General features: G+C 39.6%; 2 gene segments (V, D, J or C); both read left to right on the top strand.

The window, feature by feature from the left end:
• Positions 1 to 236: 236 nt before the first annotated feature.
• LOC113060327 (T cell receptor alpha variable 13-1-like) lies at positions 237 to 1,368 on the top strand. The segment is given in 2 exon segments: positions 237 to 811; positions 916 to 1,368. Coding segments are annotated over 2 exon segments (378 nt in total).
• A 152-nt stretch (positions 1,369 to 1,520) lies between these two features.
• Positions 1,521 to 2,174, top strand: LOC113060328 (T cell receptor alpha variable 13-1-like). The segment is given in 2 exon segments: positions 1,521 to 1,612; positions 1,747 to 2,174. Coding segments are annotated over 2 exon segments (375 nt in total).
• Positions 2,175 to 22,224: the final 20,050 nt, after the last annotated feature.

Here is a 22,224-nt window from a genome sequence, read left to right as displayed (position 1 = left end):
TGCTAATATTGCATGCCAGAATATTGGCCAACAGTTCACATGTGTTGAAATCTCTGAGAGCTGACATGAATATACTTCTGGAATAGAAGTAAATAAACTAAGGCTGGACTGTACTGTAAAAAACATTTTGTACATGTTCCTGTAGCTCAAATGGTAGAGCATTGTGTTAGCAAGCGCAATGTTGAGGGTTCGAATCCCAGGGAACACATGTTAGGAAAAAAATTGTTAGCCTGAATGCAATGTAAGTCACTTTGGATAAAAGTGTCTGATAAATGTAAATGAAAAGGACAGCATTAGTCAACAGGTTAGCTGAACCAAAATGATCAATATTAAGGGTTGAATACAAGTTATTATCTGTACACAGAATCTATGGGATGCTGTCTATTACTACAGGAGATTACTGTTTTAGAAGATTTTTTATAAGTTGTTATAATCTTTTATAATTTGGAGGCGGATGACGGCGCCTTATATTTCTGTTCAGTAAGTGAATGCAAAGTATATCAAACTCTGGGAGAGTTATGAGATTCAAGAACACAAAATAAAAGAAAAAGATCAATAGGGGGCAGTGCGGTTCAACAAATGTTCACTTTAACTTTGATGCAAATCAAAAACATGCACAGTGTGAGCTGCACATCAAGTCTGATCTGTATCTCTGTTTAGGAAGGAATCTTAATCTTTTTTTTTATGTTTCATTCATCATTTGAGAACCTGTAAAGCTGAGCTGTATCAACATCCTAAAAGCACTTGGTAAAAAGACCTAGCATGATGAACACTCTCCTTAACATATTTGTATATCTAATGATGATAACAGGTATGATACAGTCATAGACTTGATAAATATTTACTTTACATACATTATACAGATTATTTCAGTCTCAACATTAATTATAAACACCTGTTTTATTTTCTTCACAGTTGCCTGTCTTGGTGGAACTGTTCTCCAGACGCCTGATGATCTACTGAAGAAACGAGATGAATCTGCTGTGATCACTTGTACTCACAAGATACCGAGCTATGACCGAATACTGTGGTACAAACAAAGTCAGGACTCATTGGGCCTAAAGTTGATGGGATACCTTATTGCTGTGTCTAAGAATAAAGAGCCTGAATTTGAAAACAAGATCAACTTGGAAGGAAATGGAAGAAATAAAGGCATTCTGACTCTCAGCAACCTCTCACCGACTGACAGTGCAGTGTATTTCTGTGCAGCATATTACACAGTGCTCAGAGTCACCTCTGTCTGATACAAAAACCTCTTTTAAACTGCTTATACTTCAAAAGCGTATATTTTATCATGTTCATCTCAACATCTGTGGGTTTTGATTCCGTGCCAATACTAAACACAACACACCTGCACGCTTAAAGTGTTGCTTAATATCTTGTAGTATATGGTCAATTCGGTTCACATCCCAACTTCTTATAGGCAGAAACTTCTTTCTTAAATTCAGAATTTTGCCCCACCCTGAGATCACCATGATGTCATGAACTTACATCCTGTATTATCAACTAAAATTTGAATCCTCACAGAAGATTGTAATTTAACCTAGCCAGCCTCAATTTAACAAGATGAGGAACATCATTCTGTTGATTCTGATGCTGCACTGCGGCCAAGGTATTCAAACTATCTTTATTAAAACATTTAACATATTGACCTTTTCAATAGTTCTTGCTAGGATAGTGTCATTGAAATCTATGAGATATCATCACATCAATATATAGTTTAACCATTTCTATTTATGTTTACAGCCAGCATTCTTGGTAAAAGTGTTGTCCAGACTCCTTCTGATCTCCTGAAGAAAGAAAATGAAGTTGCCGAGATCAAATGTACAAACAATGTCCAAAACTATGATGTCACACAATGGTACAAGCAAAGCCAGATCACCAAGGACCTTCAGTTCATGGGATACCTGAATATTAAACAAGTGGTCAAGGAGAATAAATTTAATGACAAGATCAAACTGGATGGAGATGGAAGAAATAATGTCACTCTGACTATCAACACGCTCACAGTGAATGACAGTGCAGTGTATTTCTGTGCAGCGTATTACACAGTGCTCAGAGTCACTTCTGTCTGATACAAAAACTGCACGATTATCAGTGACTGCAGATTCACTCCCACTTTGCACCTGGACTAGTGGTTCAGTGAGTCTAATGCATACAAGTATAGCTTAGCAATAAATATACAAGGGAATTTAAAAGGTTATTATATCGAAGTGTCTTTTGTTGTTATTATGAATGATTTCTGAAGGGTTTAGCACATGCTTAGCATTTGAAAAAAAAAAAAACCTGAAAAATAATATTAGTGGAATTATGCTTCTCTTCATCACGTATTGAAGCATACCTTTATACTAGTGCATACTAGTGCAGTTCTTTTACAGCTGCACACTTTGGAGATGTGAAAAGAGCGAAAATATGAAGCTCTTAAAAATGCTCCTGAAAGTGACAATGATGACAATGGCACACATTACACTCATGTATTGCAATAGCTGGAGTGCTGTACAAAACGTAAAATGGCACTGACAGTAATAGTCAACAGGTGGCATTGTAGCACAACTAATAAATGGCACATATACCAAAAATATACAGTTTGATAATATCACAGAATGAAGTAAACTGTGCAGGTGCTACTTAAGAATATCATATTATTATAGATCCATCCAAAATACATCTGTAAACATGTTTTTAGTGTAGAACCTTAAAGAACATTTAGACATGGACACTGCTAAATACACAATTCACAGTTAGTTACCAAAAAAAAAATTCAATTACAAAATTTTGAGTCAGAGTTTCCTTACTATGATTACAGAAAATACAAATACAGTTGTCAGTACACTTTACAAACTTTTGTTCAAATACGGTAAACTTGAGCTGTCAGAATTCCCCTTTGGTGACATCACTTCCTCGATTGTCTTTATTATCTCATCAACTGTAACTACCCACAGCAGAGTCTCATACTGTAGCAGGGAAACAGCATGAATACGATTCTACTAAGTTTCTCTGTCACATTTATGTGGCTCACAGGTAATAATGTCTTTTATGAAGGGTTTCTTGATTTTTTTTATCGCAACAGCTACATGTAAATAATCTTTTACTGAAATTTCTTACTAAATCTTTCATTTATTCGTCTCATTCCAGGTACCACTTTTGGTAACATTGTTCACCAGACTCCTTCTAAATCAATAAAGGACCGAGACAAATCAGCTGTGTTCATATGTTCACACGATATAGCAAGTTATTTCCAAATGATGTGGTACAAACAAACCCAGAGCACCCTGGAATTAAAACTAATGGGAATCCTTAATGGTGAAAATGATCAAATAGAAACAGAATTTAAAAACAAGATTTTTCTGAATGGAAACGGAAGGCGTAACGGCACTCTAACAATTAAAACCCTCACAGTGAATGACAGTGCGGTGTATTTCTGTGCAGCATATGACACAGTGCTCTAAACTCCCTCCGTCTAATACAAAAACTTGGCACTGTTACAGAAATAGTTTATCAACAAAAAGATCCAGCCTTTGCTTTCTAACTATATTTGTCGCAACCTTTTGATTCTTTGCCAATAATGAGCAATAATGAGATGTGGGTGTAAAAGAAAATATCTTACCAGTGTGTGATTCTAAGCAATTATTATTGCTTGTGCTTACTAAAGAAAGCATCATTATTACTCACACTTCCTAATATTAATGACTGGTCATTTACACAAACCCTTCAAAGTGAGGTGAATGAATGAAGCATTTACATAGAGCTGTATTGTGTATTGCTGTACACCCAAAGCACTTTACAATCATATCATGGGATCTCTCCTCAACCACCAGCAGTGTGCAGCATCCACCTGGAGTACAGAGTACAACGGCACCAGCGCACTCACCACTCACCAGCTAAAGGTGGAGAAGAGAGAGACAGATATTTGAATTAGAAAAAAATATTTTATTAATAATCAGAGCTTGGAGTAATAATATGCATATTATTATTCGTTACTGTAACCACCTATGATGTCATATCCTGTTCAACAAAAGCTAGAGTTTGAAGCAGTTCAAAGGTTGAGACTCACTCTCCCATCAAAACTCAACATGACTAGTGCTATTATTACATTGATTCTGTTCCTGCGCTGCAGTCTAGGTATGTACAACTTTATAGCAACTGAAACAATAACCTGACATTCTTATTAATTAAATTTAATTTTGTCCACAGCTGCTGTTGGTGGAGATGATGTTTTTCAAGAGCCTAAAATTCTCTGGGAACCAAAGAACGGTTCTGCTTCTTTGAATTGCAATCACAAAAAGCCTATTTCATACAACCAGATGTACTGGTACCGACAGCGTCCAGGAGAAACTATGAGGCTCATTGTATTCACTGTGGCTGGTGGTAATCCAGAATTTGGAGATGTTGAAAAGAAGAAATATGAAGCTCACAAAAGTGTTGCTGTAAGTGGATCATTGAAAGTGAAAGATCTCGAGCCAGACGACAGTGGCATATATTTCTGTGCCGTGAGTCAACACAGTGTGTCAAAGGCTGGAGAATGCTGTACAAAAACATTCGGTGCAGAAAAAGACAATGACAGCATTAGTCAACAGGTGGCAGTCTGGTATAACAATAAGCAACATTTCAAAACAGTCGAACTGAAAAAAATAAAAAAAATAAACGCTTGTTTATAGAATAGAGAAGTGCAAAAACATGTGCCAAGGATGGCCAAACAATACATAACAATTATAATTAGGATATAAAGAGAGAAGAGAAAAAAAACCTTAAAAAAAAAAAAAAAAAAAAAACATTATATTATAATAACCAATATTTCATACAGAGTATAATATTATTAAAATAGAAATTATACAAAAATTCCAAAAAGTGATCATAAATTCAAGGTTTTAGTTGCCTTTTATTACAGGAGGTTGAAAAATATTCAATATAGGCTTTTTCATTTCATTTTATTGCCTTGTATTTTCAGGGTTTGTATTTTCAGGGTCTGAAATTAACATAGTCGTTTATTTAAGCTGTGAATATTTCACTTCAAAACATTTCACACACAATCATAATAACAAAAAAAAAAAAATCAATGATTCATATTCACCTTCCAAAATTTTCTTTAGAAATTGTCAATCTGTTTAAAAATATGATGTATAATTTTCCATCCACTTTATTCACTTTACAAATTCGCTTCCACAAATTCAAAATCCGGGAGCTGCAGTGATAGCAGTAGAGGACCGATTCATGATCTCCAGCTGCTGTTAGTCTGGTCCGCTTACCATTCACATTGACATAACACTGACCTTAAAGAGACCAAAAGTCATAGGGATACGAGACCTATTTAAGTGATTTCGGTCCACTTGTTTGGTGTGCACCAATTTCGGGTGACAGCATTCACACTTAATCAAATTAATCAGAGCAAGCGCACCAGGGTTCGTTTTAATCGAACCAAACATGGCAAATGTGTATACACCTTAAGAGGGAGAAAAGCTGTACCTTTGTGTGAAAATACTGATAAAACGTTGTGCTCGGTTTAAGGCTAGAGTTTTTGTTCATGTTGTTTTGTTCAGTGTTGTGAACGTGCTCACAACAGACCCGGAAGAGAAGTCAATGCTGAATAAAGTCATTGTTTTTGCTATTTTTGGACCAAAATGTATTTTTGATGCTTCAGCAAATTCTAACTGACCCTCTGATGTCACATGGACTACTTTGATGATGTTTTTCTTACCTTTCTGGACATGGACAGTAGACGTACACACAGCTTCAATGGAGGGACTGAGAGCTCTCGGACTAAATCTAAAATATCTTAAACTGTGTTCTGAAGATAAACGGAGGTCTTACGGGTTTGAAACAACATGAGGGTGAGTCATTAATTACATAATTTTCATTTTTGGGTGAACTTACCCTTTAAGTTGTGATACATTACTAAGTTCCCCATCGAGGGAGAGACGATGCGTCGATAACGCTTTGGGAACGCATTCTGCGTGAGTGCGTCTGAAGCATCCATGTCAACTAGTCCAATGGCGAGAGTGAGCATCAGGAGTGACGTCACGACCAGGAATTGATAAAAACCCCAACCGGAGCAACCGGTGTTAGCTTTCTGTGCCTCAGCAAGCGATCTGTGTCAAACCTGTCTGTCATATTTACTGTTGTCTTGTGCAAAGTTTATATACTATGGCTAAGCAGCTATTCAAACCGTGTGCTTCTCCCTGCCCGCGTTATTTAACGGGTGGGGATACACACAAGCTTTGTGTAGTTTGTTTGGGAGTGGAGCATGCGTTATCAGCCTTCGAGGAGACTGATTGCCCGCATTGTGAGAAGCTTTCGCTTCGCATGCTCCGCTCCCGCTTGTCACTCTTTGATGAGAAGAGCGGCGAGCCTCGCGCTCCTCAGGGTGCAGGACCCGCTTCTGCCGAGGCAGAACGGAGAATGCATTCCTGGGGTTCGCAAATGGATCTCTCAGCGGGGTTGGAGACGGGTCCGAGGGCTCTTTCTCCTCCCTTACCTGGGAGATCCATAGCTCAAACTCCGGTGTCGGAAGCCCGCCCCGCGGCTTCTTCCGCCCGGGGGGAGAGCCCATTGCTTCGTTGCTCTAGCTCCGAGGAGTTAGATGTAATGGGCAGTGAAGGTGACACAATCAGGGGGGAAGAGGATTCGCCATCTCTTTCCCCAGCATATGAGGAGTTGGTTGATGTATTAACACGAGCTGTAGATAAATTACATATAACTTGGCCTTCTGATAAACAGAGCGCTCGTCCTAAAAGCAAATTAGACGAGCGTTTTCTGTCTTCTAAAACATCGCCTACATCACGGGGTCTCCCTTTTTTCCCTGATCTTCACAGTGAGCTGTCTAGATCGTGGAATAAGCCACATTCATCACGTCTTTTCAGCCCTCAAGTGCGCATTTATTCTGATATAAGAGGGCTGAAAGAAAATGGTTATGAGGCGATGCCCCGGGCGGAGCAGACGCTCGCGAGCTATCTTTCCCCTGGTTCAGCGTCATCTATTAAGAACCCGACTTTGCCCACGAAGCCTTTAAAGATCACATCTAATTTAGTGGGTAAAGCTTACACAGCAGCAGGTCAGGCTGGAGCTTGCCTTCACTCGATGGCTTTGCTTCAGGCTTATCAGGCTGAGCTGCTGGGGGAGTTAGATAACAGTGAGGGAGTCAGCCGTGACGAAATTCGCGAACTTCGTCGGGCTACGGATTTATCTCTCAGGGCGACTAAAGAAACAGCACGTGCTATTGGTAGATCTATGGCTGCTTTTGGTTTCTACAGAAAGACACCTTTGGCTTAATCTTTCAGATATTAAAGATAAAGATAGATCTTTTCTTTTAGACGCTCCCATTTCTCATGAAGGTCTGTTTGGTGATGCTGTGAATGAAGTGGTTGAAAGATTTCAAGAAAATAAAAAGCAATCTGAAGCTTTTAAAAGTTTTCTCCCTCGCCGTTCTAATCCTGATGCTGCTGGGCGTGCAAGGCAGCCCCAGCCATCATGCTCCTCATATCGTGTTTTTCAAAAAGAGAGTGTTGCGTCTCGCGCTCCTCCTCAAAAATCACGGGGACCGAGCCAGCACTCACAGCCAAAGCAATCTAAGCAGAAGCCGGATCTGAGGACCGTTCTTCTCGCTAAGAAAGCTTCGGCTCAGAAGAAAAGGTCCTGACGCCAAATGGGTCAGACCTGTGAGGGCAGCCCCAATCGAGACGGTGCGGTGTACACCTCAGTATACGGTGCCCGTCCGGTCTCGGTGCTCTCACCGGGGCCGTCCTGCCAACCCCGCCACCCTTGGTGCCTCGGGGCGCAGCGGTCTCCAGCAGGTCTCTGGCGCTGTGGCTCCCAGACGCTGCGTCAGGCTCGCTCCCTCTGAGGGGGGTCCAAGAGCAGTTAGCTCGGGTGGTTCCTGCGCTTCGGCTTCAGGTCCCCGAACTAGCTGTTCAAATTACACCAGAGGCCAGCCTCGAGAGGCTGGTTCCCTTAGTAGAATGTCTGACAGAATGGAAAAGTCTGCCGAATATATCTCAATGGGTCCTGCAGATAGTAGAGAAGGGTTACAGAATCCAGTTCGGTTCTCGTCCCCCACGCTACAACGGGGTGTTGCTCACAGTAGTGCATCCCGAGCAGGCTCTGGTCATGGAGCAAGAAGTGAAATCTCTTTTAGCGAAAAATGCTATAGAGCAGGTGTATCCTCCCGACAGGGCATCGGGTTTTTACAGCCGTTATTTCATTGTTCCAAAAAAGGATGGAGGGCTGCGTCCCATTTTAGATCTTCGTCTGTTGAATCGTACAGTTCAGAAATTAAAATTCAAGATGCTGACACTCAAACAGATCGTGACTCAAATCAGATCCGAGGACTGGTTCGTCACAATAGACCTAAAAGATGCGTACTTCCATATCTCCATCCTCCCTCAGCACAGGAAGTTCCTAAGGTTTTCTTTCGGGGGCAAAGAATACCAGTATCGGGTACTTCCCTTCGGTCTAGCTCTCTCACCCCGCACATTCACGAAATGCGTAGATGCAGCTCTGGCCCCGCTCAGGCTGCAGGGCATACGTATTCTGAATTACCTGGACGACTGGTTGATTTTAGCGGAATCAGAACAGTTGGCGGTTCGGCATCGAGATGTCGTCCTCGCTCATATGCAAAAGTTGGGTTTGAGGCTCAATACCAAGAAGAGTGTGCTATCTCCATTACAGAGGACCACTTTTCTTGGGGTGGTATGGGACTCGGTCACGATGCGAGCCTCTCTTTCGCCCGCTCGTGTAGCCAACATCCTCGCAGCCACTTCGGAGCTAAAGCTAGGCCAGTCACGCACTGTAAAACAGTTCGAGAGATTGTTGGGTCTCATGGCAGCAGCGTCCAATGTGATCCCCTTTGGCCTGCTGGGCATGAGACCTTTACAGTGGTGGCTCAGGACCAGAGGGTTCTCCCCGAGGGGAAACCCACTTCGTACGATCAAGATCACGCGGCGGTGTCTCCGCGCCTTGGTCATATGGAGAGAACACTGGTTCCTGTCCCAGGGTCCGGTATTGGGAGCTCTTTGTCATCGGGTTACCATCTCGACAGATGCTTCCCTTACCGGCTGGGGAGCGGTAATGGAAGGCCGCTCAGCTCAGGGTCTGTGGGAGAGCCATCATCACTCTTGGCACATCAACTGCCTGGAGATGATGGCTGTCTTCAAAGCTTTGAGGCACTTCCTGCCAGACCTGAGGGACCATCATGTGCTGGTCCGCACAGACAATACATCGGTGGTCTCTTACATCAACCGTCAGGGGGGTCTGCGCTCGCGCCCTCTCTGCAAATTAGCGCACCAGATCCTCCTGTGGTCTCTGGGGAAATTACGCTCTCTGAGGGCGATGTATATACCAGGGACTCAGAATATTGGAGCAGACACCCTGTCGAGGCAGGTGCTGAGGCCAGGGGAATGGAGGCTTCACCCGGAGGTGGTGGAGCTCATATGGGAAAGTTATGGCCAAGCAGAAGTGGATCTGTTTGCTTCTCAGTACACGACGCACTGTCCACTATGGTTCTCCCTTACTCATCCAGCCCCCTGGGGTTGGACGCTATGGTACAGACGTGGCCGAGGCTACGTCTGTACGCCTTTCCCCCTGTTGCTCTGCTCCCAGGAGTTCTGGAGAGAGTCCGCCAGGACGGAGTAAGTCTACTTCTCGTAGCTCCACACTGGCCGAGTCGAATCTGGTTTGCGGACCTGATTCATCTCCTCGACGGTTCTCCCTTGGAGATCCCGATCAGAAAAGACCTTCTATCTCAGGCCGGGGGCACTATATTTCACCCCCGGCCAGAGATTTGGAAGCTTTGGGTGTGGCCTCTGAGGGGGCGCAACTCATAGAGAGTGGTCTCTCAACTGAGGTTGTGGAGACCATTCTTAGCTCCAGAGCTCCAGCTACGAGGAAACTTTATAGACTCAAATGGAATGTTTTTTCTTCTTGGTGTTACCAACATCAGTGTGACCCCGTCCACTGCTCTGTTGGCTCAGTTCTTGAGTTTTTACAAGACCGCTTCGCTTCTGGTCTATGTCCATCCACCTTAAAAGTTTACGTGGCGGCCATCTCGGCTTTCCATGCCCCAGTGGGTGGTGCATCTCTGGGTCGAGACCCTCTTATCTCTCGTTTCCTTCGTGGCACCTTGAGGCTGAGACCTGCAACTCGTTCTAGAGTGCCGGCCTGGGACCTGGCTATAGTTTTAGAAGGCCTTTCTAGGGCTCCGTTTGAACCCCTAGATTCGGTCTCTGAGAAGTTTCTTTCGTTTAAGACTACTTTTCTCCTTGCTATTTCGTCCCTTGAAAGAGTCGGAGACCTTCAGGCTCTCTCGGTTTCTCCCACCTGCCTTGAATTTGCACCTGGGATGGTCAAAGCATTTCTCTACCCGAAGCAGGGATACGTCCCTAAGGTACCGACCGTTGTTCCGAGACCTATTGTTCTGCAGGCTTTCTGTCCTCCCCCGTTTGCATCATCGGACCAGGAAAAGTCTAACCTCTTGTGCCCGGTGCGAGCATTGGACACTTATGTTCATCGGACTTCTTCTTTTCGGAAATCCGATCAGCTGTTTGTTTGTTTCGGGTCACCTAAGATAGGTCTTCCTGCCACTAAACAGACACTTTTTAAAGTGGATAGTTGGGGCTATCCTTCTTGCCTATGAGTCTTCTGACCTACCGTGCCCTTTGGGGGTCAGAGCTCATTCTACTAGGAGTATGGTGGCCTCTAGAGCCTTATTATCTGGGGCCTCTCTTCAGGATGTTTGTGATGCGGCAGGCTGGTCCTCACCACTCACATTCGTCAGGTTTTATAGCCTAGACCTGGACGCTACTCCCGGGTCTCAGGTTTTTAATTCTAGAGGCGTTGGGTTTTCTGTCTGACACTCAGGCACTTGTAATATGGCGGTTTGGGTATTCTCGTTCCCAAAGCGTTATCGACGCATCGTCTCTCCCTCGATGGGGAACGTCTCGGTTACGTCTGTAACCTCGGTTCCCCGAGAAGGGAACGAGACGATGCGTCTCCCTGCCATACTTCCTTCGTTCCTGTGATCGACTTGCTTCGGCACTGTCGAAGCTAACACCGGTTGCTCCGGTTGGGGTTTTTATCAATTCCTGGTCGTGACGTCACTCCTGACGCTCACTCTCGCCATTGGACTAGTTGACATGGATGCTTCAGACGCACTCACGCAGAATGCGTTCCCAAAGCGTTATCGACGCATCGTCTCGTTCCCTTCTCGGGGAACCGAGGTTACAGACGTAACCGAGACGATTTTTTGCTTTCATTTTGGTATCTTTAATTGTTTTCTTTTTTTACATATTCACTGCATCTAGCCTATCTTCATGAAGTTCCAGATTCTGATCCACTAATATAATCAAATGTAAGAACAGAGGCTCCTGCCATGATTCATATACCCCTTTATATACATTTCGGAATGTTAATATCAAATATCAAATCTGGATATCAAAGCCAGAATATGTAAAGCCAGAGCTGCTTTCATCCAGTTTAGGAAAAGCTGGAATTCCAAGGAGCTGACACTGGAAACTAAAATCTAACTTTTCAACACCAGTGTTAAGTCAGTCCTTCAGCATGGAACTGAGACTTGGAGGATGAAGGCAAACACTATCAGACTGGAGAGCTCTGGTTGATGGCTTATATCCCCAAAAGGGCGGAATTGGGAAATTATTCACTGAAACAAAAACAGCTGCCATAAACAGTTACAGTAACAGTGATCAACAGAGAGCTGTGTGATTCAACAAATATGGAGCTTGTTTGTCCAAATTTCAGATCCTGTATTAACAGGCAGAATTTGAACCATCTCTCATAACTATGACCAGTGCACTTCCAGCCATCATTTAACATGTTCATTGTTCTGCTAATCCTGTCACTTAGTTGGAATCAATGAATGGTTATTTATCTAGAGCATTATCATGTTAAATGATACAATAAACTTTATTATGTTGATAAATAAATAATTATCAATGATCATAATTTCTCAGCAGGTGCTTCCAGGGGGCATGGTGTTTCACAGTCTGGCATTCTTTGACTCTCCAGGGGAATTCTGTCCAAATAAACTGCACACAAAATAACACTCAGATGCACTGTTATTGGCAGAGAAAAGGAGAGGGTTTGAGACTCTGACTCAGACTTTGGAGATTTTGATCAAAGTAAACTTGAGGCTGATAATCATATTCCTGAGAGTCGATATCTTACTGTGAAGAATGCACAGACAGATAATAGTGCCATGTATTTCTGTTCAGGGATTTCTGTTTCTGTGTTTTGTTCACAGATGTACAAAAACATCTTGTACACAAGCTTCAACCCAATTCTTATCAAAATTAAGGAATATACCATCCAAAGGGGGGCAGTCTGGTACAAGTAAACAGTCTTGCATATAATGTCTTGTTGAATGAAAACCAATGGTTTGCAATCAGAGAGATGCATTAAAGAGAGAAAACTAAGCTGCCACCCTAGATGACATCCTTCCTTCATGCCCTGTATTTGTATCATAGTGGAATCAATCAGCAGAGAGAGAGAGAGAGAGAGAGAGAGAGAGAGAGAGAGAGAGAGAGAGAGAGAGAGAGAGAGAGAGAACATGAATATCAGCTGATCATCAACACACTCACACTGACTGACTGAATATTATTACACAGTGCTCAGAATCACCTCTGCTTAGTAAACAAATACTCAGTCCCTGTTACAAGACCATCAGTGACTGCAAATTCACTCCCACTTTCCACCTGGTTCATCAATGATCAGAATCAGAATCAAATCAGAATCAGAATTAAATTATTCACCAGGTCTATTAGGAATTTATTCTACAAGGTCTACAAGGAATTTATTGTGTTTTGTTTTTAATTAAGGTGCTCCTGGTCAGGTCAAGTCAAGTCACCTTTATTTAAATAGTGCTTTAAACAAAAAAGATTGTGTCAAAGCAACTGAACAACATTCATTAGGAAAACAGTGTGTCAATAATTCAAAATGACAGTTAAAGGCAGTTCATCACTGAATTCAGTGATGTCATCTCTGTTCAGTTTAAATAGTGTCTGTTTTTATTTGCAATCAAGTCAACGATATTACTGTAGATGAAGTCCCCTCAACTAAGCAACCCAGAGGCGACAGCGGCAAGGAACCAAAACTCCATCGGTGACAGAATGGAGAAAAACCTTGGGAAAAATTGGCTGAGTCAGGGGGCCAGTTCTCCTTTGTCCAGTATCAAATGTTTAAGATTTTGAAAAACACTGAAAAATACGTTGAGTATGGTATTATGCGTCTCTATGTCAAGTAGTGAAGATGTAATAGTTATCATAATCTCTTGATGGAAATCCTGCTTAATAATTTATGTGCAAATAAATTCAGAGATGACTCAACATTCGTCAACACAGAGCATCCTACATTATTTTATTTTATTTTAATATCTATCTAAATTTGTGTGTTTTGTTTTATATAACTCCCTCCACCTCCCCCAGCTCCACATGTCTAGATCTGCTATGGAATTGAATAGGATATGCATGTCTGTTCATGCAACAGCAGCAAATCTTACATGTTCCCATCACCAAATACATATCCATTAACATGATTTGACATGTTTGAAATTCTTTAACTATATTTTGACCAGTTTATGACCAACAGTAAAGCTGCGAGAAGAAGTGATGGGAGAGAAGAGAGGGCTAGGACTTTAAATGTGATATTGTTAAAAACTATCCATATGAGTTACTGGGTGTGCTTTATTTTGATATTTCATTATCATTTGTAGTTCCAGGATGACTGAACTAGTCAAATGGCATTTACAGCACAGAGAAACAGTATTTTTGTACATACATTTATGTGGTTCACAGGGATTATACAACAGCTGTAAGTAAATCAGCTTTTATCGAAACTTTATTATTAAATATTTCATTTATTTGTCTCTTTGCAGCCTCCACTTTTGGAAATATTGTTTACCAGACTATTCCTAAATTAATAAAGGACTCAGATGAATCAGCTGTGTTCATATGTTCACACAATATAGCAAGTTATTTCCTATGATGTGGTACAAACAAACCCAGGGACACTGGGATTCAAACTAATGGGAAACCTTAATGGTGAAACTGATCAAATAGAAACAGAATTTAAAAACAATATTAAAACCCTCACAGTGGATGGCAGTGTATTTCTGTGAAGCATATGACACAGCGCTTTAACTCCCACTGTCTAATACAAAACCTTCGGACGGTTACAGAAACGGTTTATTAGCAAAAGATCCAGCATTATCTTTCTAATTATATTTGTGACTAAATTTTGGTTATTTGCCAATAATGAGCAATAATGAGGTGTTGGTGCAAAAGGAAATGTCCTTTGTACTAGTGTATTATTCTGGATAAGCATTTACTACTACTTGTAATAACAATAGAAAGCATCACCACAAATTATTGATTGGTAAAAACATCAAATTAAGGCATGAGGCTTAATAATATTATAAAGGATTCATTTGAGTCCTCATATTAAAGATTCACTTTAATTCTGAGTATCACATTTTTGAATTAGGAAAAAAATAAAAATAATCAGAGCTTGGAGTTATTTATATATTTTATGTTCATGCGGTATTGTTCATTACGGTTACAACCTGTGATGTCATATCCTGTTCAACACAAGCTAGAGTTTGAATCAGTTCAAAGGTTGAGACTCACTCTCCCATCAAAACTCAACATGACTAGTGCTATTATTACATTGATTCTGTTCCTGCGCTGCAGTCAAGGTATGTACAACTTTATCATCCTCGACTGAAACAATAAACTGACATTCTTATTAATTCAATTTAATTTTGTCCACAGCTGCTGTGGGTGGAGATGGTGTTTTTCAAGAGCCTAAAATTCTCTTGGAACCAAAGAGTGGTTCTGCTTCTTTGAACTGCAATCACAATAAGGGAGGTACATTCTTCCAGATGTACTGGTACCGACAGCGTCCAGGAGAGACTATGAGGCTCATTGTATTCACTATGACTGGTGGTAGTGATCCAGAATTTGGAGATGTTGATGTGAAGAGATTTGAAGCTCACAAAAGTAAAGCTGAAAGTGGATCATTGAAAGTGAAAGATCTCGAGCCAGACGACAGTGGCATATATTTCTGTGCCGTGAGTGAACACAGTGTGTCAAAGGCTGGAGAATGCTGTACAAAAACATTCGGTTCAGAAAAAGACAATGACAGCATTAGTCAACAGGTGGCAGTCTGGTATAACAATAAGCAACATTTCAAAACAGCTGAAACAAAACATTTAGAAGTATCATAGGTACAAGTTACAGTCTGTTGACACCATCTATGGCAGTTTGTCCATTTTCACAGAAAATAAATTCAACTTAATTTGTAAAATAATGTGTTTGTAGACCCATTGCACATTGCTTGTAGACACAGTTAATTATGTACAGTATACTGTAAAAACACAGTATATTAAATTCTGGATAGAATTGTACAGAAAAAAAAGACTAACTAATTTCTTAAAAGAGAGATGTATTGTGGTACAAATTTCAGCCTGATACAAAAGAAATGTCTTTTTAAATAAAGTGGTTTTAAAAAGAGAATTTAGGAAAAAATCCTTAATTTCATTTTCACTGTGAATTGTATATCAGTTCTGATATTTATGTGCAGCTCATTCTGTCTAGGTTGAATCTTATTTTCCCCATTTTATTTCTTTTTCTCTCAGGGTTCAGCAGTTATAAACTTGTACAGCTGACATCACTTCCTCCTGCTTGGGCCTTTAACTGCACAGAAGGAAAAACTTGATCAAAGAAACCATGATGAACACGTTCCTTAGCATATCTTTGTGTCTAATCATGTTTACAGGTAATAATAAACACATATGCACTTCACTTTTCAATTTACAAATTGTTTTATTTTAAACATTATTATAAACAACTTTTCTCTTCACAGTTGTCTGTCTTGGTGAAACTGTTCTCCAGACGCCTGAAGATCTACTGAAGAAACAAGATGAATCTGCTGTGATCACTTGTACTCACAAGATACCGAGCTATAACCGAATACTGTGGTACAAACAAAGTCAGGACTCATTTGGCTTAAAGTTGATGGGGTACCTTCTTTATGATAACAAGAATCCCGAGCCTGAATTTAAAAACAAGATCAAATTGGAGGGAGAAGCACAGACAAATGGAAATTTAACTATCAGCAACCTGATGTTGAATGACAGTGCAGTGTATTTCTGTGCAGCTTATTACACAGTGCTCAGAATCACCTCTGTCTGATACAAAAACCTCTTTTAAACGGCTTGTTTTAAAAGTGTTTTCTCTCCACACCTGTGAGTTTTGATTCAGTGCCAATACTGAACACAACACCAGTAAGTCTTTCTTAAAGTGTTACTTACAATCTTGTAGTATGCTGTAAATTCAATTCTCATCCCAACTCAAGACGTGAAGGACGACTATTCTTAATTTCAGAATTTTTCCCACCCTGAGTTCTCCACTACCATGATAATGATGTCACATCCTGTATTAACTGAAATTTGAATAATCAGAGAAGATTATAGTTCAACCAATGCCTGCCTCAGTGTAACAAGATGAGAAGCATTATTCTCTTTCTACATTGGGACCAAGGTATTTAAACCCATTACACAATATTAGAAGAATAACCTCTTTAAATGTTCACTGAAATATTTGTCTTTTTCTCTATATGTTTCACAAATTCCTTGTTTTGATCCTAACACATTTTCAGCCATTAAAACTGTTCCAGAGAGCAGATCTCTGACTGTGAACAATGTGCAGTCAGATGATAGTGCTGTCTATCTCTGCTCAGTCAAACAGCACACAGTACAGTGAACTTTGACAAGAGTTAAACAAAAAAAGCGTCCATAGACAATAACAGTGACAGTGTTCAACAGCTGGCAATGTGACTCCATAAATGTGCAGCCTGTTCGTCCAAATTTGCAGTAATACTCACATAAATGTTGATTCACTGTCTAGTTAAGAAAAGTGAGTGGATCTTTTGCAGCGTTTTACGCAGAGACACAGCGATAAAAAAATCTGTAAAAAATACAATCTTTCCACTGCCATCCTCTCTTGTCTTTCAAAGCAAAACCTGGTGCAGTGTGAATGGCCTCTTGAGACTGCAATTTGTTCAATGTAGAACTGATTTTATTTACAATTTTGTGTTGTTATATTCTTGCTATGTTAAAGAAGAAGATTGACAGGTGTATCTTTTTTTTTTTTCAATACATAACTGCTAATATTGTACACTTTGTCATGCACACTGTGTTGAGGAAGGGAGTTATAGAATGAGTTTTAAAAATGCACTGTATGCCATTCAGTCTCCTTGTAAATGTTTATCTTTGCCAATTTTGTAAATGAAAAAAAAGACAAATTTATGTACATTCATACATTCATATACATACATTTAGTATTTGCTATATTCCACTTCTTCTTTAATGATGGCCTGCGCTCAGACACGCACTTAACAAGCTCATATAGACATGTTACAGTTCATTTTGAGACTTTCAGTTAGCATAAAGTAAAATGTGTAAGAAAAAAAAAAAAGGAAAATTATTTGAAACCACCAAAACTACTTAAAAAAATAAAATTGTATTTATTTATTTATTTATTATATTAAATATATCTATAATGATCACAGGCTGCAGTTCAGCTGTCAGAGGCAGATCATGAGACATATCTCAAGACATGATTTTGGGGATGTGTTCTCTTCCTTCAGAATCATTCTCTGACCTGCACAAGACAAGATGATCAGAGTTTATGTCACTGTCACTGCTGCTGTACTGGGACTCACAGGTATTATCTTTATTTGAGTTAAAAAAAAAAACTTATTAAACAAATGAGTGACAATGTTTATCCAATTATTATTTTAATTTTTTTGACTTCTCTCTTATTTGCTACCCAGGCTCTGTCTTCAGTACTAAGGTTCATCAGAGTCCTCCAGTACTTTATAAAGCAAAAGGAGATGACGCACAGCTTGAATGTCAGCACAGCACATCAAGCAACAATGTGATCCTCTGGTACAAACAAACCCCCGGCCAGGGACTGATATTACTGGGACATCTCCTGATGCAGACTGCACAAAGAGAGGATGATTTTAAAGCCAAAGTTGAACTCAAAGGAGATGCAACTAAAAGTGGTTCTCTAACCATAAAACATCTTTCAGATAATGACAGCGCAGTGTATTTCTGTGCAGCCAGTCTTCACAGTGATATAAACAGTTAAACAGTAATACAAAAACTCTCTAGTCTGTTTCACTACATCAGCTCTGCCTCACCTGCAGAAGGGCTGATAATGTGAGATCCTGAGACGACGTTCATCCACAAATAACTTGTAGCTTTATGCTGCTATCAACCACTAGATAACTAAAAGTTGCATAGTGTATACTTATGTTATTAGCGCCCCCAGATATGACATCATTTCCTGTCAGAAGTGCCTTCCAGCATTTAATGCATAGAATTGTCACTGAGCATGTAACACAAACATGACTCTATTAAGTGTTGGTGTTTCTCTAGTATGCCTCACAGGTAATTCTATATAACATTTTTAGTTCACTTATTTATAATGTGAAATTGTGCCACACAGCTGCTTAAACAGATTTTCACTGTATTATGTCTATTTTCTCTCATTACAGCTGCATGTTTTGGTAAATCTGTTTTCACCTGGTGGCCTCATAAAGACCCAAGATGAATCTGCTGTAATCAGATGCACACACAATATAGCAGGCTACGACCGCATTCTTTGGTACGAAAGAGACATCTTGGGTTTCAAGTTCATGGGGTTTCTTAATCTTAAATATGACAACCCCGAGCTGGAAATGAATTATTTAATGAGGTCAGGGTCTTTCAAAATGAATAGCATAAAATATCTGAGATCATCATGATTATAGTTTATTTGTTTTGTATATAAGGTGATTCAAGCATTCATTAACAAACATGGAGACAAACATTTAATTTCCAAACTTTCTTCGCAGCCTAAACCCTTGGCAGGAAATTGCAGCAGTTACAAAACCTGCAGATAGAGGACGCTAAGGGTCCGTAATAGAATTTGTGTAGAACTACTGAGGGGCGGTTTATGTTGCAACATCCAGAGAGAGATCAAACTGAACATTTCTTTTCATTTAGAATATTTCTACAATCTAAATCAACATGATCAGAGTTCTCCTTGTCTTGTTGCTTTGGCTTACAGGTAACTATTTTTTATTAAATAATATTAACACATATTTAAAATTAAGTATATTGTACTTTTTGTTTCTTTACAGGTTCTGCTGTTAATGGAAGTGTTAATCAGAGCCCGTCAAATCTGATTCAATCCGAGAGAAACACTGCAGAACTTGTATGCGAACACGACATACAATCTTACAATATGATCCTTTGGTACAAACAAACACTCGGCCATGACTTTACATTGCTGGGATATACCTGGAGTACCAGTTCTGTCCCAGAGGATAAGTTTAATGAAAAAATCAAATTGGACGGAGATGGAACCAAGAAGGGTTCCTTAAAAATCCTCCACCTTGAAGCCGGTGACAGTGCAATGTACTACTGCGCAGCTAGTTTACACAGTGTGATGTGAAGTCATGTCACAATACAAAAAGCTCTGAGATAAAAGCTGCCAGTGCTGCACGATTAACCACAGCAGCTCTTTCCACCTGCTCAAGGGTTTAGTTGAATTTCACCTTCCTCTTGCCATATAAATATCAGTTGCATATTCATGCTTAGTTTGTGCTCTTGCAGGTCACATCCTGTAAAACAAGTTTAATTGAGCAAGCTTGGGACTCTTTATTACAATCTTTATTACAGTACCTTTATTTTTAAGGTTAAATTATTTATATAGCAACTAAAATACAATAATATATATTTTTAAATGTAATGTTTCAATGGGTCTGTTTTTTTAAAGGATCTATAGTCAGATGACAGTGCAGTATATTTCTGTTCTGTGTGTATCAAAGACTGGAGAGTGCTGTAGAAAAACACTATTGCATAAAAGATCAGTGACAGCTTTAGTCAACAGGTGGCAGTCTGCTATAACAATATTAAATAACAGGTGAAATATGTTAGTCTACAGACAGCTGATAGTTAATAAACACAGAAAATGATATTGACTTTGACCTCAGTTTGTAAAAGATTTTGTAATTAAATGAGTATTTAATCAAAAAGATTCATGTGTTTTCCCCTCACTGTTTCATCAACCTTAAAAGATCTATCACTGATTTTCTGAGTAATAAACCCCCAGTTGAGCGAAATATAGCTGACATCACTTCCTCTCCGTCCTGTCCTTAATGCACAGCAGAAGCACTTGGTGACAGAAACCATGCTGAACACATTCCTTAGAGTAGCTGTATGCATAATTATATTTTCAGGTAATAACAATACACCAATCTGCACTCTATACATTATTATACTCTGTTTTACACTGTTATACACCTTTTTTTTCTCCACAGCTGAATGTCTTGGTAATACTGTTCTCCAGATGCCTGACAACCTCATCAAGAATCAAGATGAATCTACTGTGATCATTTGTACTCACAATATACCAAGCTATTACAGAATATTATGGTACAAACAAAGTCCAGAGATGTTGGGTTTCAAGTTGATGGGATTTCTTGAATATGGTACTGAGAACAAAGAGCCTGAATTTAAAGACAAGATCAAACTGGATGGAGATGGACAGAAAAATGGTTCTCTGATTATCAGCAACCTCTCACCGACTGACAGTGCAGTGTATTTCTGTGCAGCATATTACACAGTGCTCAGAGTCACCTCTGTCTGATACAAAAACCTCTTTTAACCGGCTTGCTTCTGTGAAAAGCATATTTACGTTTCTCTCCACACCTGTGAGTTTTGATTCAATGCCAATAATGAACACTATAGGTCTAGCAAATATAGCAAATAATGAAGAAAAATAAGTTTCAACCCATCCAGTCTCAACGTGACATGATGAAGAGTATTATTCTGTAATATATCATGTCATATATCATATCACCCTGTTGCTGCACTGGAGCCAAGATACTCAAACTCAATCTCCATGACAGACATTATAGAATAAACTATAAAAGAATCTGAAAGTTCAGATTATTACAGAAATATCTTTGTTTTTCTTCTCTATTCACTGTACCAATCTTTTTTTTTATGAATCATTAAATTTCATAGCAACTGAAACAATCTAAAATAAATTTTTTACAAAATGTAACTGTCATTTTTCTACAGGAGCAGTGGATGTGGATGATGTTATACAAGAGCCTAAGAGTCTCAAAAGGAAGAGATCTGTTCATGAACTGTAGACACAATAAGGGCTCAAACTGATGTAGCTTACTGGTATAGACAGAGGAAGGACAAACTCTGAGACTCGTAGCATTCACAACCTTTTACACTGAACCAGAATAAGGTGGTTCTGTGCCAAAGAAATTTGTGGCCAATAAAACAATTCCAGAGAGTGAATCTCTAACTGTGAAGAATTTGGAGGTGGATGATAGCGGTATATAAATATATGTTGTAATTACACAGTATATCAAACTCTGGGAGAGATGTACAAAAAAAATAAAAAAAGGTATCTTATAATTAGAGTTAAGTATTGATCAACAGGGGGCAGTGTGATTTAAGAAATGTTCTGCCTACTCACAATACAAACAAATGTAGCTGTTTGCACAAGAGATTTTAATGAATGATAATCAATCATTATCATTGTCCTCTTTCTGAATCAAAATTGTTATGATATTTATACACAATTCATGTGCAGTTTGTATCTGAACTTCCCCATTTTATTACACTTTTTCCCCAGTATTCATTGGGTTAGGACCCAATAAAGCTGACATCACTTCCTCTCACTTGTGCTTTTAATTCATTACAGAAACAACTGGTGAGAGAAACCATGATGAACATGTTCAGTGGCGTTTCTGTGGCACTAATGATGTTTACAGGTAATATTACTACATAATACATAACAATAGCATCATACAGATTGTTATACACAATTGTTTATTATTTATGTATTTTTTATTTCCCCACAGTTGTCTGTCTTGGTGAAACTGTTCTCCAGACGCCTGAAGATCTACTGAAGAAACGAGATGAATCTGCTGTGATCACTTGTACTCACAAAATACAGAACTATGACCGAATATTGTGGTACAAACAAAGTCAAAACTCATCGGGCCTAAAGTTGATGGGATACCTTATTGTTGAGTCTAAGAATAAAGAGCCTGAATTTGAAAACAAGATCAACTTGGAAGGAAATGGAAGAAATAAAGGCATTCTGACTCTCAGCAACCTCTCACCGACTGACAGTGCAGTGTATT

The sequence above is a fragment of the Carassius auratus genome, chromosome 42 (assembly GCF_003368295.1).
Source record: "Carassius auratus strain Wakin chromosome 42, ASM336829v1, whole genome shotgun sequence".
NCBI classification, from domain to species: Eukaryota; Metazoa; Chordata; class Actinopteri; order Cypriniformes; family Cyprinidae; genus Carassius; species Carassius auratus.
This window is presented reverse-complemented; position numbering and strand designations above follow the sequence as displayed.